This window comes from Xyrauchen texanus, chromosome 35 (genome assembly GCF_025860055.1).
Source record: "Xyrauchen texanus isolate HMW12.3.18 chromosome 35, RBS_HiC_50CHRs, whole genome shotgun sequence".
Lineage (NCBI taxonomy): Eukaryota > Metazoa > Chordata > Actinopteri > Cypriniformes > Catostomidae > Xyrauchen > Xyrauchen texanus.
In genome coordinates this window covers 12,710,330-12,727,370 of record NC_068310.1, presented here as the reverse complement: position 1 = coordinate 12,727,370, position 17,041 = coordinate 12,710,330, and the positions used below count along the sequence as shown (strand labels likewise).

The 17,041-nt window shown below is 38.9% G+C and overlaps 1 protein-coding gene across 1 annotated transcript in view; it reads right to left on the bottom strand.

The window, feature by feature from the left end:
• LOC127628796 (contactin-3-like) overlaps positions 1-17,041 on the bottom strand; it is a 103,514-nt gene that overhangs the window by 31,746 nt on the left and 54,727 nt on the right. Inside the window, exons 10-11 of the mRNA XM_052105691.1 lie at positions 9,734-9,884; positions 705-832 (exon numbers count right to left, since the gene is read on the bottom strand). Coding sequence (XP_051961651.1) covers positions 705-832; positions 9,734-9,884 — 279 coding nt within the window. The remainder of the gene's footprint in view (positions 1-704; positions 833-9,733; positions 9,885-17,041) is intronic.

Genomic DNA, 17,041 nt, shown 5'->3' with positions numbered 1-17,041 from the left:
CTCGCCTCCTCCTTTCCATTGAACTACGTTACACAGGCTAATCAGTAAGTGCTATGCTAAGTAAGTGGCCTAATCAGCCATGAGAAGTGGAATGAGAAGAAATTAGGCTAATCATCTAGTGGCATGCTAAGCTAACACACTACTTAGCATAAGCGATTTATCCTAAGGAGGCAATAATATAAGTGCAACAATAGAAAACAATCCAAAATTCCTCGATTATTACAAGATAGACAAAACACAATATTGAAAGAATGGAATAATAGTTTTTATTTTTGGTTAAATAGTTTGTGACCTAACAGAAAAACAAACAAACAAACAAACAACAACAACTGAAAGAAATATTCATTTTGGCCATTTATAGTTTCAGATTAATAATATGATATGACATATAATCTAAAAGTAATCAATTGTCATATTTGCTTAGTTAAGTTGACATGCATCATAAAGTGTTTTGTGGGATGTGGCACAGAATAGAGTACAATTGAAAGTTATTTAATTGGGGTCCATGGGAGACAGGAACAGCTAGCATAATGAAATAGGAACTGTATCTTGTATATTTAAATTGTATTATTTGAATTAATATTACCCACAACCAGTCCATCCCTGTGTTGAAGCTTTGAATCACTCTCACAGGTAAATTATGCTCTAAAATGGTTTGTATCTGCAGGAAGTACAAAGAGAAATTCTGTAACAGTAAACTTTACCTGTAACCAGCAATCTTCCCGTAGTGCTGGATGCACCAAACTGGTTTCTAGCCAAGCATGAGTAGGTCCCACCATCTATCTTGGTCACGTTTGTGATTCTAAGTGTTCCATCAGGGAGGAAAATTATCCTAAAGGAGAGAACCACAAACACCTCAAATCAAACAAAAATCTAATTAAACTCATAATGGAGCGAGATTCCGATTAACAAATGTGTTTTATCTTTCGGGAATAGTGGTAAGAAGAAAATAATGTGTTTCTTTAGAATTGGACATAAATCTTTGCACACTGACTGGATGCTCTCCATGGCTCAGGGCATATAGCTGCCTGCGAGTGTGTGTGCTCACATGAAACATTCATTCAAAACAGTGCTGACAGGCCACAAAAGCAGGCAATCCACCACCCCATTATTTGAATTAGTCTTACTGCCTTCCCATAATGATAATTTCTACAGTTTAAATATATCTTAGCCTTTAGCTTTGATTACGCCATACATTCGTCATGGCATTGTCTCGACAATCTTGTGCAGCGTCACAACTCTTTAACTCTCAGAGTTACACAAATCTTTGGCCAAGATCTTGTATTGATGACGGGAAAATTTAACCACTCCGTAAAGTCTTCTCAAGGACATCTCAAAGAATTTAAATGGGGTTAATGTCAGGACTCTGTGGTGGCCAATTTATGTATGAAAATGATTCCTCATGCTCCCTGAACCACTCTTTCACAATTTGAGCCTGATGAATCATGACATTGTCATCCTGGAATATGCCCGTGCTGTAAGGGAATATTTATGGGATAGCCTGGTCATTCAGTATATTCAGGTGGTCAGCTGACTTCATTTTATTGCCCCATAACATTGCTGAGCCTAGACCTGACGAATTGACGCAACCCCAAATAACACTGCCTAAGTCCAAATGGCGCCTTTTTTTTTTTTTTCAGGTATTGTATGATTTAAGAGTTTTATCTATGATAATGAAAACCTTTATGCATGCTGCTGCTGTTGGTGCTCATCCAACTCCGTGCGGGATTCGAAAAATCGAGCATGGGAGGCAGGCATGCTAACATAGAGGCTAAAGGCTACAGCCCCTATTGTCAGTCGCTAGTGCGACTTTGCTTTGCCTTTGGGGAATTCTTTCTTTAGCCCATTCAGGAGCAGCCGAATGGACGGATGGACAAGAAAACTAATGGTGTTAGGATCCTTCAGTCACAGATGGAAATGAATGCCTGCAAGGGTGGCATTGATAGAGTCAGGTTGCAATTTAGAGAGTTAAAACAGTGTAATATGGAGGACAAATAATGGACAAAATACATGCAGAGTTATAGATTTGAGTGGGATTTGCCTTCCCAGACCTCATACTGTATTTGGCAGTGGAAATAATGCGAGTCCAGTTGAATCATTCAAACTAGACGATTTATAAAGGGAATCGAAGAGCAACCTTTAATAATAATATTGACCAAAACTTGATTGTCAAAGAATAATCCATTACCTTGCCATACCTACCACACGGAAGGCAAGTGATTATAATGGGGTACAGTTCAAACAGCGCAATGATTTAGACTCAGGGGCAAAATAAAGGATTTCGGGTGGCTGAGTTCTGCAAACCACAATTTCCACAAATTGCACCAATGCCAAGAGGGAGCCGCATCTGAAAAATTTGAATCGGTTCATTTCAAATTCATCATTGTGCCCATTTTCGTACACAGCATTGTGCTGACTACTCCCAAAAATCAGCTTATTTAAAATTCAACATGCAAAATATCTGCGTTTACTTGACATTTAAAATGTTATTATCTGCTTTTGATGTTAAACCATGAAGAAGCATGCACATGACATGTGTGCACATAATAGAATAAGCGTTAAGAACACTGGTTAAGGTGTTTACATGCAATGCGAATCGTGTAATGAGAAAATGTACCCATGTCGAAAACACATTCATTGGGAAAAATAACTGCTCCAATAATTTAGAGGTGAGCCCCGAAAAGCATGTTTGACTAATAACCTTGATTGAGAATAACAAAGTAATTAATGGGACATGCTTTGACAAATGCTGCAAGTTTCTTAAGATGAAGAGGCTACCATACACTGATTGTCGAGGTTAATTCCTAAGGAACTCTATGAAGTGGTGGGACTGATAGTTTTTCTCTCAGAGAGAACCAAGGCAATTTTAAGAAACAGACATTAAAGTAGAAATACTGCAGTTTGGAGGGAACTAGGAAAATCAACTGCTTGATAAAGTTTTGCTCAGCAGTTCACATTTGTCAATTAGCGAACACTTGGCAACAGTTGGAACACTTGAAGCTTTAACACTGCTCTAACATGGCTGAAATGTCTTATTAGAATTGTAGACATTAAAAAAAAAAAGGATAATTAGACTTGTTCCATTTGTGAATGACTGTGTTTTTGGTTCGTCTAAATTTACTCGTTAAAATGTAAAAGATGGTCATTTTGCGCCATCTATTGGCATATTTTACAGAATTAAGGCATCTCAACACAGCTGAGGTAAGCCTGCTCTGAGCCTGCTCAAAATTCTGTGTAAAGACGAAAAAGAATTAAGCCTGCTCTAACCCACCTCAGCTTATAGTAACAAAGGCAATTCTGATGCTGCTTTAGTTCTGTTTAAATGAAATGGAGCATTAGAGCAGCAGTAAACTTTGTTGTTGTCATGATAGAGCATACATTTAATAATTTAGTTTATATTCATGATATTATATTTTAAACTTTAATCGCATAACATTATTTATGCAGTTATTATTGCTGTGTTCATGCATTTATGACTGCTCTGAGCAGCATTAAATGCTTTGTGTAAATACACTTAAATGCCACTTCAGATGCAGTTCTGTGCCACTTTGCAGTTTCAAGATGGCTTTTGGTCAATGAACAAATCTGGACGAGATTTGAGTCAATGAGATTAATTCATATAACCACCACTATTCTCCACCTCCTATTGAATTATAGAGTCATTGATAGAGTCAGGTTGCAATTTAGAGAGTTAAAACAGTGTAATATGGAGGACAAATAATGCAATTTAGAGAGTTAAAACAGTGTAATATGGAGGACAAATAATGCAATTTAGAGAGTTAAAACAGTGTAATATGGAGGACAAATAATGCAATTTAGAGAGTTAAAACAGTGTAATATGGAGGACAAATAATGCAATTTAGAGAGTTAAAACAGTGTAATATGGAGGACAAATAATGCAATTTAGAGAGTTAAAACAGTGTAATATGGAGGACAAATAATGCAATTTAGAGAGTTAAAACAGTGTAATATGGAGGACAAATAATGCAATTTAGAGAGTTAAAACAGTGTAATATGGAGGACAAATAATGCAATTTAGAGAGTTAAAACAGTGTAATATGGAGGACAAATAATGCAATTTAGAGAGTTAAAACAGTGTAATATGGAGGACAAATAATGCAATTTAGAGAGTTAAAACAGTGTAATATGGAGGACAAATAATGCAATTTAGAGAGTTAAAACAGTGTAATATGGAGGACAAATAATGCAATTTAGAGAGTTAAAACAGTGTAATATGGAGGACAAATAATGCAATTTAGAGAGTTAAAACAGTGTAATATGGAGGACAAATAATGCAATTTAGAGAGTTAAAACAGTGTAATATGGAGGACAAATAATGCAATTTAGAGAGTTAAAACAGTGTAATATGGAGGACAAATAATGCAATTTAGAGAGTTAAAACAGTGTAATATGGAGGACAAATAATGCAATTTAGAGAGTTAAAACAGTGTAATATGGAGGACAAATAATGCAATTTAGAGAGTTAAAACAGTGTAATATGGAGGACAAATAATGCAATTTAGAGAGTTAAAACAGTGTAATATGGAGGACAAATAATGCAATTTAGAGAGTTAAAACACGTGTAATATGGAGGACAAATAATGCAATTTAGAGAGTTAAAACAGTATAATATGGAGGACAAATAATGCAATTTAGAGAGTTAAAACAGTGTAATATGGAGGACAAATAATGCAATTTAGAGAGTTAAAACAGTGTAATATGGAGGACAAATAATGCAATTTAGAGAGTTAAAACAGTGTAATATGGAGGACAAATAATGCAATTTAGAGAGTTAAAACAGTGTAATATGAAGGACAAATAATGGACAAAAGATGCTGTGTGCATCTATTGAATTAGGTGATCTAACACATCAGGCTCCTTAAGTTCTGACAGCATGCTCAGAAGGCAGCATGAAGTTCTGCTAAAGTGGGATTTTAGAAAGCATGGTGTCACACTCTTTAAAAATGAAAAAACATGCCACATGTGCCTGTCTATGAAACTACATTTATGTCACCTACTAATATCTGGCAGCAGATGCTAGGTTGTATTGCTGTAGCAAGAGGTATGTATGGTGTACCGCTGAAGCTGGAATAGTTGAAGCCAGAGAAAAATGCTTACTGACGTATTTGTGACGTCACATGGATCTGTTGGGGAAGCCAAAGTGCCAATGTGGCAAGCTGATGAAAGCTGTGCGTGGGGATTTTTAATTGCTACAATTCTGCTATCCAGCTTACTGTATCTATGTATTACTTTATTGACATCATTGCTGCATAAATTGATTGTTTCTTGAAGATGTGTTAGGGTTTTTCTTTTTTTATAGATGATACTGTAACATTGAGGTGATTACGCCTTGCCTTGGTTATGGGCGTGCGTTGGCTGAGGCCAAGTCGGAGTTCTTGAGAGGACAGAAAGAATTTGAAAACTCTTTGTGGGAAAAACAGTTGAGATTTACATTTCAACAGACATATTTCCTGGTAAACAAATACTCCAGGATTCTGGAAATTGGCCAATCCTCAACACTCAACAGACCTTTTTCACACTCCGGGTTTTGAAACGCGGAAGTAAACCTTTGAAGAGTAAACGTCAACAGCGGTGAATGGGAGATCACAGAAAATATTATTTTCACTTACCCATTTGTTCCAAGACCAAAATAAAATGAAGTTTTAATGACTTTCCAGGAAGAGGAGAAAAAAATTGAGAGTGGTGCATTATGACAAATGTAAAATGGGAGAAGATGTTAAATTTACTGTCACTCTCTCAGCAGCTGTAATAGAAACACCCTCACAGCTGTGGTAAATATATATATATTTTTTAAACTAATTGCAGGGTAATATAACACAAAGCATTATGTAACAAATGTACACTCAATATTTAAAACATGTATAATACATTTTTTCAAGATTTATGCTACTAAATAAGGCAGAAATGCATCATCAAAGACTGTGAAAAAGGGTTATGGAAACGCTCTCTTGGGCCAGGAGAGCACTCCAGCATGTTTCTCTGAAAGACTGACATTTCTGTCAGGTTTCCACGTATATAGGGACTGAACCCCATTGCAGATATCATGTACATCCCCTGAATCATCTTCAAATTTAGCCTTTTATGGCTTGGAAAATTAGAGGTAAGACATTGCTCCTCAAAGGATAAATGCAAAGGAGATGAAAATGTGATGGTGGTGGAAGTCAGCATGTGAATTCTGTCCGAGACTGCGCAGATCCCTACGTGTAATGTCACTGCTGCAACTGGTTCCCTATATATTGCATGAGGTAAGTACCAGTTTTATTTATTTTGACCAGTGGTGTCATGCTTTAAGGTGTACCCCCTTAGATTTTTGAGCCAAGAGGATAATTAAAGGGATTTTGAAAGGAATATTTAAACTTACAAAAACATAATTGTACCTTCAATAATTAAATGAAATGATTATTGCAAGTAAAAAAGAATGTCTGTGGCAGGAATCCTTATCGTTATGTCTATATTTTGTCAGTCCAAATACAACCAAGTCAAATATGTTCCACTATACGTTACGTCCAGTAGCTTCTTCGCAGATTGTGCTCATGGGGGAAGGTCGAGCTCCAAGGGAAAGCACAGTGTTATGGTAATAAAATCAAATTAATTGTATAAAATTCAGTGCAGTTAACATTTGCCAACTATGTCTGATTGCTGTGGAACAATCAATCAGTATTGTTATATAATCTGATACAGATTATGTTTAGGTTTTTGTTTGATCGGTCGCTTTTCATTAACTTTAGTGCTGAAATGTATTTACACTCTTCATGTTTAAAGTAAGCAGAAGCTTATTTTCTTATTTCAGTGTGAATCCCCTCCTTTAAAATAATTATAAACTCTTTAAAGTAACAAAAGGTGGTTTTACACAGTTCCTCTGTATCAGCAGGTTCTGTATTTTCCATGGGAGAAAAGCCACAGGTGGCTAAATGGATCGAAGCAGCAGCACTTGTGTTCACAAGACTTTGTCACTGCTTACAGCACACACTCCGCAAGATATAATTATTATTATTTTTTTTTTTTGCGGCTGCCGAGTGTCACTGACAATCTCACAGAGCTTTATTCAGTTGGAATTTAGCTTTTATTTATTCAGTTCCCTTAAGCACAGTCTGATCTGATCGATCGCTTCCACTGATCTATAATATAGGTTATCGCTCCATATTTCCAATTTTGTGCATTGTGTGGCAATCACTATAGAAAATAGTAAACAAGTGAGCTCTATTTATGGTTAAACTATCTTATGGAGAAATAACTCACTTTTGGAGAGATGCAAACCATTTTATTTATTTAATTTAGTTTTTTTTGCTTTGTTATCACTCACACTAAACATGGAGTAACATCATTCTGTTGAGCTGAAGCAGTTGTGGGCATCGTTGCATATGTGCTGGTGCCTTTTGCACAACCTTTCGTGTCGTGTAAGCAAAATGCCTGCCAAAAAAGGTGGCAACATCGCAAAAAGAGTGATGTAATACCGCCTGAAGATGTTAGACATGCTCTCCACATCATAAAATGTAACCAAATGCAACCATTACTGATACGCATTTGTTGACAAACTGTAGTAAATTTCATTGTTATATTAAAAAGGTGATACTGTGTCCTGTCATTTATACAGGGGTTACGGTGGCTGACCTTGGTGCCCCCTCAAAAAAATAGGTGCATGACGCCCCTGATTTTAACTAGAGAGAAAAAGCTTCTGATGGGTTGCGTAGAAAGGTGTACCTGTTCGAGGCATTAGCCTGTGCCATGTAGAGTTTCTTAACTGAACTAAATAGTCATTTGATATAGAAATTAATCCTAAATATTTTCACTGTCATTTTCACAGTCAAAGTACTGCACTGAAGGTCAATTCAAAACTGCAAACAATTCATATAAACAGTGTTGCACAATATATCATCCAGAGTACCACATGCCTGTAACTCAGTATTAACATGTTAATGTGCTAATGCACAATTCCCCAGCAAAGCATTTATGGTTATATTGGACAGGGGATGTCTCACCAAGTGCTCTCATAACAAACAATGGTGGCTTTTTCCAAATCTGTTGTTTTCCACAGTAGTTTTCCACCCTTGACAGAATTCTCCCCCTACTATTTAATCCAACTTCATTAAAAAAAGAGTCAAGATCGAGGGCCACTGTGCTTTCTCAAGTGGCCTCCCACCAGGAGTCATTTCATACTTGACAGAGTCAACCCAAAAAGCCGAGCAGCCTCCTGCTGGCCCAGCCTAATGGCCTGCTTCATAATTAATGAGTGTTATGGTCAGTGAACAGCCACAATCGACGGTGCTGCTTCCTTTGATAATTGTTAAGTTACAGCATGCACACAGATAGTGTGAACATAGCAGAGCTGTGGGCTGAAGCCTTGAACAAGATGCTTAAAAAGAAGGAATTAGACAAATTAAAGGGATAGTTACCAAAAAATGTTTTATAAAAAAATATCTGTCATCATATACTCAACCTCGTGCCCTTCTAAACTTGTATGTAACCTGTCCCTGTAACTCTTTACACAGAAAAACTCAATCCATAATCTTTACATCTGCCGACGCTTAAGTCTAGAAAAGGCTTGTCAACATCAGTGACACCAAAATAGCATTGGGTTTTGCGTCTATAGTTTTTAATTCTGGATGCTAACGCAGGCTAGAAACAAGCTTAGGGGGAGGGGAAGATTTTAAGAGAATAGTGACATAAATTGTAGTCAGTAACTCACACAAAGCTATCATATGTGTTCAAATGATTTGGAATATGGTGCACAATGTACTACTTTTATACATGATCGGATCAGGTGTGTGTTTCGAAACTTGAGCAGTTCGGTAAAGTTTTACAAACAATTAGCTAACTGAATCAAAGTTATAAAATCATCCCATTAGGAAGCATTAGCTGGCTAAAGCCTACATAAGCCCTGCTGTCATGGAAACCAGAAATGAGGCTAGGTAGCTGCTAGCTGGCTAGCTATCAGGCTAGAATTATATAGTTGTGAACTGAACAAGACCATATATTGCAGCTATTGACTGAACAACTCTGACATAAACACCATTGCTGTTTATTTATGTATTACATGTCTTTTCCTGATCAACAATGCTGTCATATCCACTAACTTGTTGACACAGGCAAGAAAGTATATCTTCTTTATGTGATGTTTATAGTTAGTTGGTAATACAGCTTATGGTGCATTGTTGCCATCTACTGAACTGTAATGTGGAGCGTCACAAAAAAGTATTTCAGTGGAGTCAAACATCTACTGAAGATGATGAAAGATTTGATTAAAACTGGCAAAATTTCATCAAAAAGGGATCACACATCTTGATTCAATCCTAAACTGAGTGTACTTCTTGAAATGTAAATTAAAATGTACAGTAGATTGCCCTGTGGAGTATACTTAAAACAAACATGTTATGTTTAATTCATTCTTCAGGTCTAACAAACATCTAGATTCCATTTTCTTCCCCTTTAATGGTATGAAATGTACTACTGTATATTCTAAAAAATATCATGATAATATTTTTGGCCATATCACCCAGCCCTACTCGACAGCCATGGAACAGTGTAAAGGTTCTTCACAAATTTCTCCTTTAGTGTTCAACAGACAAAAACAAAAGCCATACATGGTTGAAACTACATCAGGGTGAGTACATATTGCCGAAATTGTACGTTTTTGGCTAAACTATTCATTTAAGGACAAGAAAGCAAGAAAAGAGACAATAAACCCTCCAAAAGCTCAAGATTATATCCATACCTGTCAGTGCTCTGCAGTGGTTCGTTGCCTTTCCTCCACAGGCTGATAGCTGTGGGATAGGCCTGTGGCCTGCACTCCATTGTGACTGTGCTGCCTGCCTTGGCTTTAAGCAGAGGTCTGAGAGGGCTTCTGGAGAAGTCTGGGGGCGAGGCTGTGGAAAAACACAGGGCCAGTAGAGTCAAACTGCTGCCTCAGGCACAGATCCACTGCACACATCACTGTGAATGGAAATGAGAGCTGAGAGCAGTGTTGTGTGTACACTGCTGATCTAAAATCAATTTATAATTTTATCATCAAAAAAGGAATGGATTTTGTTATAAAATTCCCCTAAAGCTAACAAAAGGATGGCATTAAGTAGAGATAGACGGTGACCAGGGGTGGACTTAGTTCTAGGCAAAGGTAGGCAACCACCTATGACCCCCAGAAGCCAAGGGCCCCCTAAAAATACAAATAATATACTTTTTGTATTATCATTAATGTAAAATAATGTGTGCTGAAATTTTAAATATCACTGTAATTGATATCGCTGTTATTTTTAGCACCATCAACGCAAGCAAACCCTCCCCCCTCAGATCAGGCTGTAATAGAATTTTCCAAGATTTTATGCAGCTAAACAAGTTCATAAAAAGGTGAAAGTGAGCCAAACTGCTCGGACAGTTTAGTGTGATTTCACCATTTACTATGTTGCAAGTTACAGGCTAAACTACATTGTTGTTTGTTCAGTTTGAATTGAACTTTTGGAGATAAAAAAATTAAACAGAATCCAGACTTCCTAAGGTAACACTGTCTTTCCAAATGGATCATATTGCTGCACAGCCTGCACTGCCACCCGCCGCTGCTTCCACGAGCACAGCACTCACTATAGTCACCAATACACAGTTGTTGATGATGATTATGATCTGGGTGTTGACATTCATACATATGAACACTTTTTTTTAGACTGTTGACTTGCTTTCACCTTATTTAACAGCATAAATCAAGCTAACGTTTTATGTTTTTTAATGTAAAAGTTGATCAAAGCCTTCAGAAAACATGCAAAGTAAATTTTTAGTCTAATAATTTGGTTAAAGTTAATTCAAGGTCAAATTGATGGAGGAAAAGTGCATTAAGAAAGAGGGAGCATGAGAAAGAAAAATAATTACTGTAGTGGTATATACAGTATTGTATTTCATAGTAGCCAGATTGTGTTTTTTATATAATGTGTTGTCAGACATTATTATTAACTCCTTTTTAGAAATTTGGCACAACCAGGGAGAAATACAAAACCACGGATACATATTTGTTTGCACTGTCTAGTGCTGTCACAGATGATGAGGTATCGAAGGACACTTATTGTATTTCAGTGATATCTTTCAGGATGAAGGAATATTTTCTCCATACCATTCCATTATATATATATATATATATATATATATATATATATATATATATATATATATGTGTGTGTGTGTGTGTGTGTGTGTGTGTGTGTGTGTGTGTGTGTGTGTGTGTGTGTGTGTGTGTGTGTGTGTGTGTGTGTTTCTCTTACAACACCTTTAAGAGAAAACGTAAATGTGTGTCATTGAAGAGGGCCTCCTCCCTGTACTTTGCCTAGGGCCCCCAAATCACTAAATTCACCCCTGGCAGTGACAGTACAGTACATATACTGTGCAAAATTAAAATGTGTCAACTTGATGAGATTTTATTGTTTGTACCACACAGTGGTGATTGCTTTAAGACTACCTTAAAATTTCAGAAGAAATTAGGACATTTCGAATTTAATAAATGTACAAATAATCTCTATAAATTACATATCACTCTTTGTGTATTTTGATTTGATATTTTTTGAGAACAAAAGTGTAAAATATCACACAGTTGCACTTTTTTTCAGAAGACACAAGCCCATAGGGCACTATAGAAGCCATGCTTCAGTGGTAGTCTATAGCAGATACCAGTACCATTTGAATCAATGGCACAAAATATCGATGTTCATTGGATGAGTAAACACATAATTTTGGGTCCAGCCTGGGTGACTTGATTCTCTGGGAGTCTGTTGGAGCTTCATGAGCACTATTCTTTATTGGAAGAAAAAAATCATTTTTTTTTTTTTAGGATATTAGGCTTTTAATAAATGTATTTTTGTCCGGCTTGTAAGCCTGGCTTCTCTGTAAGATGATTGGTCAAGTTCTCAAATGGACAGGTCTTGGCAACAAACACCCAATAATTGAAACAGTGATGTACGTCATTGAAGGTGTATGAAAGCACCGTTGTCGAGTGAGTGTTCGGCTGCTCGGAGATACACATGCAGTAATGACAGTATGACATATCACAATAATAATACATTATTTTAGCTATCATAATAAGATATTTTGCCTGTTGGCACTTTTAATTCTTGCAAAAATAGTTTTGAGGGGTAGATTGAGCAGCTTTAGGGAGCAACATTGTAGACACCAAAAAAATCTAGAGTCTTAACCATCCATTTTATTATATTATTTTTACTGTTATGAGACTTTTGTTTCATGATGTGAAAAATGTTAAATAATGTTTTTTGTACTGAAAACATCATTCATTTGTCATGAACAATCTGTTCCAAATAAATAAAAAAATAATACATTCTGATTTTATTATTGATCAGATTTATTTGAACTGCCTTTCATGTTTTAAGTACTCAATGGATTATCCAATGGTTATTTAATATATAAAAAATAAAGTGTTTGGTAACACTTCAAATAAAGCCCATATTTATAATGCATTGTAAAGGCAATATACATGCATTTTACTGCATTCACAATGTCTCATAATACACCTTATAATAAGTAATAACTTCTCATAAATAACTACAGTTCTACATTATAAGACTTCCCCTAACCATAGTTATACTTGAGTATAATGCAATATTACATTTACATTTACATTTATGCATTTGGCAGACGCTTTTATCCAAAGCGACTTACAGAGCCATTCTTACAGGGAAAATCCCCCCAGAGCAACCTTGAGTTAAGTGCCTTGCTCAAGGACACAATGGTGGTGGCTGTGGGGATCGAACCAACAACCTTCTGATTACCGGTTTACCAGTACTGTGGTTTAGACCACTACACCACCACCACTCTTTATTACACAAGAAACACAAGAAACATCTAATTTTACACAAGAAACATCTAATTTAACACAGCAGAAGCTAATAAAGTTAAATGTTTAAGTGCTGTAACATACCATGCATTACAAGTCGAACTTATACAATGGAAGTTGTTTATAAAATAAGTCTCCAAATAAGATTCCCAAACATTAAAGTCTATTGATCAGAGTATAGAATCAGTTCGTTTTGTTTTATTCTTGGTTGTTTACACCCAAGAAAATTGGCAACATGTGTAATCAATATACATATTTTTTAAATGTATTTTAGATGTATTTTACAAGTGTTTTTCTTAATATCTCAAAATGTACATTGAATGGGTGTTATTTTGTGCATGTGTATTGTATATAATTATATAAATAGTTGTAATAACCACTTAAAAATACATTGTCTTTGTCACTTTACTTAAAGCATACCTATTATAATATATATATATATATATATATATATATAACTCCAGCAGATACAAATTTATGTTGCTAGTGTTATAATGCATTACACACACACACACACACACACACACACACACACACACACACACACACACACACACACACACACACACACACACACAAATATATTATAATTGTGGTTACAATTATTTATGAGAAGTTATAACATATTATAAGGTGTATTATGAGACATTACTAATGCATTATAATTACTTTACAATGTATTATATATATGGACTTCTTAGAGAGTGTTACCACAATGTTTTGTTACATTTTTAGAAAAAATATCTACAGTGTTGATGTGATGAAAAATGACTCCCGTGATATAAGATTTTGGTCATGCCACCCACCGTTAACATTAATGTTGATGATACTGTATTTCGCAGACAGATGCCACAAGTGTTAGAAGTTGTCCAAACAGCATTCAAAGTAGCCATTATCTGTGATATGTTTTCAATAGCGATAGCGTAATGCTATAGAACTTACACTAAATGGGTTGTCTAATGTATCTGCTCTGCCGAGAAGCACCGCTATCCAGTTCTGCAGATAAAGCCGCTTATTCATTGTTATAGCTAACGCACTGTGGCCTGAAGCATTGTTAAATAGCATCTCTATTACCTAATTAGCCCATGGAGGGCAGCTGGCCCCTACACAAACATCATTAGAGGAGACCAGTGAAGGAATTGGCTACAGTCAGAAAGCAGAGGTGTCCTTGACGACCTCTATCCACTTCCCACCTTTACTCTCACTCTTTCTCTCTGAATTAGTTGATGACAAAGGTCTCAGTCTGGTCTTTGCCACTGTCACGGTTCATGAATTCGCTGTCTCCTTCATGTCTCGTGTGATTGTTTTTCTACGTGTGTGTAAGCGTGTGTGAATGGGCGTTGCCGCTTGTTTCATTGTTTAGTGCACTTGTCATCATTCCCCGCACCAGCTGCTGCCTATTAACTCCCCTATATCAACTCATCACACTCTCCTCTCTTTGTCAGATCGTTGTTTGTTGCCCTCAGTGTTGTTTCTTCGTTTACCTGTCTGCAGTCCTGTTCTGGTTTGATTCCTGTTCCTGTTCAGTGTCTTCATGGTTTCGTCTCGTCTGGATGTTTACTCGTACTGGATTCACCACTCTTTGTACCAGCACGCTGACCATCTAGCCACTGCGTCACCAGCCCACCCGAACTCCAGCACTGTATTGTTTTCCTTCACTCTATTAAACAGTTACTTGCATCTTTGCTTCCGTCTAGTGATTGTGACAGAACGATCTGACCAAGTTATGGAAGCAGCAAGCGGAACCTCTTCGTCCTTGGAGGAGTTCATCAAGACCAGTGTGGCACGGATGGATTCCCAGCAGAGGTACATGAATGAGTCGGGTCGGGCAATTCAAGCTCTTGTGACGCAGGTGTCCGAGCTCACCCAGCGATTCCAACTGATGCAAGCTCCCACTGCGCTACCCACACCGGCCGCTTCCCCCGTACCACCAGAGCTCGTCTCCCAGTCAGAGCCCCGCCTACCCGTTCTCGAGTCCTACAACGGTGAGTCGAACTTTTGCAGAGCATTCCTAACACGCTGTTTGATGCACTTTTCTCTGCAGCCCAGGACTTTTGCTGACGAACGTAGCAAGGTTGCATTTGTGCTCACGCTACTAATGGGGAGGGCAGCGCTATGGGGAACGGCGGTGTGGGAGAACCAAGATCCATGCTGTACCTCGTTCCAAACACTCGCCGCCGAGATGAAGAGAGTTTTTGATCGTGCGGTCGCAGGAAGAGAGGCGGCACGGGTTCTCGCGGACCTCAAGCAGGACGAAAGGTCCGTATCAGATTACTCCATCGAGTTCCGAACCTTGGCGACAGAATGTCAGTGGAACGAGGAGGCGCAGTGGGATATGTTCATGCATGGGCTGGCTGACCACGTCCAGAGAGAGATTTATGCGCTGGATTTACCTACTACCCTCAATGGGTTGATCGAATTGGCGCTCCGTGTCGATTCCCGACTCTCCCGAGTCGAACGTCGGAAGTTACCCGCTCGGGTGTCTGGAGCGGCGGAGACTCTGCGAACCAGCAGCGGGGACGTGTTCAGCCCCGTCTACGATCACGAGCCCATGCAGGTCGGGCGAGCTCAGCTTTCCTGGGAGGAGAAGCAGAGGCAGAGATCTCAGGGCCTCTGCCTTTACTGTGGCGCAGCGGGACATTTTGCTTTTAACTGCCCGGTAAAAGGGCAAGCCCGGCAGTAAATCTGAGGCTACTGTCGGGTGGGATCTCCGCTGAGAAGACCTCATCTACATCCATGCTCCTCCCGGTACGGCTAAGATGGTCAGCCCACACTCACGACTGTCGAGCACTACTGGACTCCGGGGCTGAAGGTAACTTCATGGACTACACATTTGCACTCAAGATCCAGGTTCCCCTTCTACCCCTCACCCGTACCATCGCAGTCCACGCTCTCAACGGCCAAGCACTTCCCACCATTTCATTCACCACTGGACCCATTATACTCAGCGTATCTGGCAACCACACAGAGACCATTTCATTCTACATCCTGGACTCCCCCTTGCACCTATTGTTTTAGGACACCCCTGGCTCATCCAACACAACCCCAAGATAGACTGGCAGCGTAAATTAATATCAGAGTGGAGCAGTAAATGTCATGAGTCCTGTCTGGTGTCTGCTTGTCCGTTTGTTTCTGTCTCTACGTTTCAGGAGGAGGCAGTGGACTTGTCAAACGTGCCCACGGAGTATCTAGACCTGAAGGAGGTGTTCAGTAAGTCTCGTGCTGCTTCCCTTCCTCTGCATCGTCCCTATGACTGTGCGATAGAGTTACTGCCAGGTACGTCTCCGCCTAAGGGCAAGTTATATTCTCTTTCTGTTCCAGAAAAGAAGGCTATGGAGAAATATATTTCTGATTCTCTAGCAGCAGGGTTCATCCGTCCCTCCTCTTCTCCAGCAGGGGCGGGGTTCTTTTTTGTGGGGAAGAAGGACGGGTCTCTGCGACCTTGTATTGACTACCGGGGGCTGAACAGCATCACGGTAAAGAATACTTACCCTTTGCCGTTGATGTCTTCAGCCTTCGACAGGTTGCAGGGAGCGTCGATCTTCACAACACTGGATTTACGTAATGCTTATCATTTGGTCCGCATTAGGAGGGGGGATGAATGGAAGACTGCCTTTAACACCCCCAGGGGGCATTTTGAATACTTGGTCATACCTTTCGGCTTGTCCAACTCCCCAGCAGTCTTCCAGACACTCGTCAATGACGTGCTGCGAGATATGGTCGATCAGTTCATATATGTTTACCTGGATGACATATTGATTTTTTCTTCTTCTCTCCAGGAACACGTGCAGCACGTTCGACGAGTGCTTCTGAGACTGCTAGAGAATGGGTTGTTTGTCAAGGCGGAGAAATGCGCGTTTCATGCACAGTCTGTTCCTTTCTTAGGCTACATTGTGTCGTCTGAGGGAATGCGGGTGGATCCTGAGAAGGTAAAGGCTGTGGTGGATTGGCCAACTCCGGATTCCCGTAAGGCCCTACAGAGGTTTCTGGGGTTCGCCAATTTTTACTGCCGGTTCATTCGCAATTTCAGCCAACTAGCCTCACCTCTGACCGCCTTGACCTCTCCCAGAACTGCGTTCAGGTGGTCAGACGCAGCTGAGGCTGGGTTTGCCAAACTAAAAGGCCGCTTTGTTTCAGCCCCCATTCTGGTTACCCCTGATCCATCACGTCAGTTCGTGGTGGAGGTCGATGCGTCAGAGG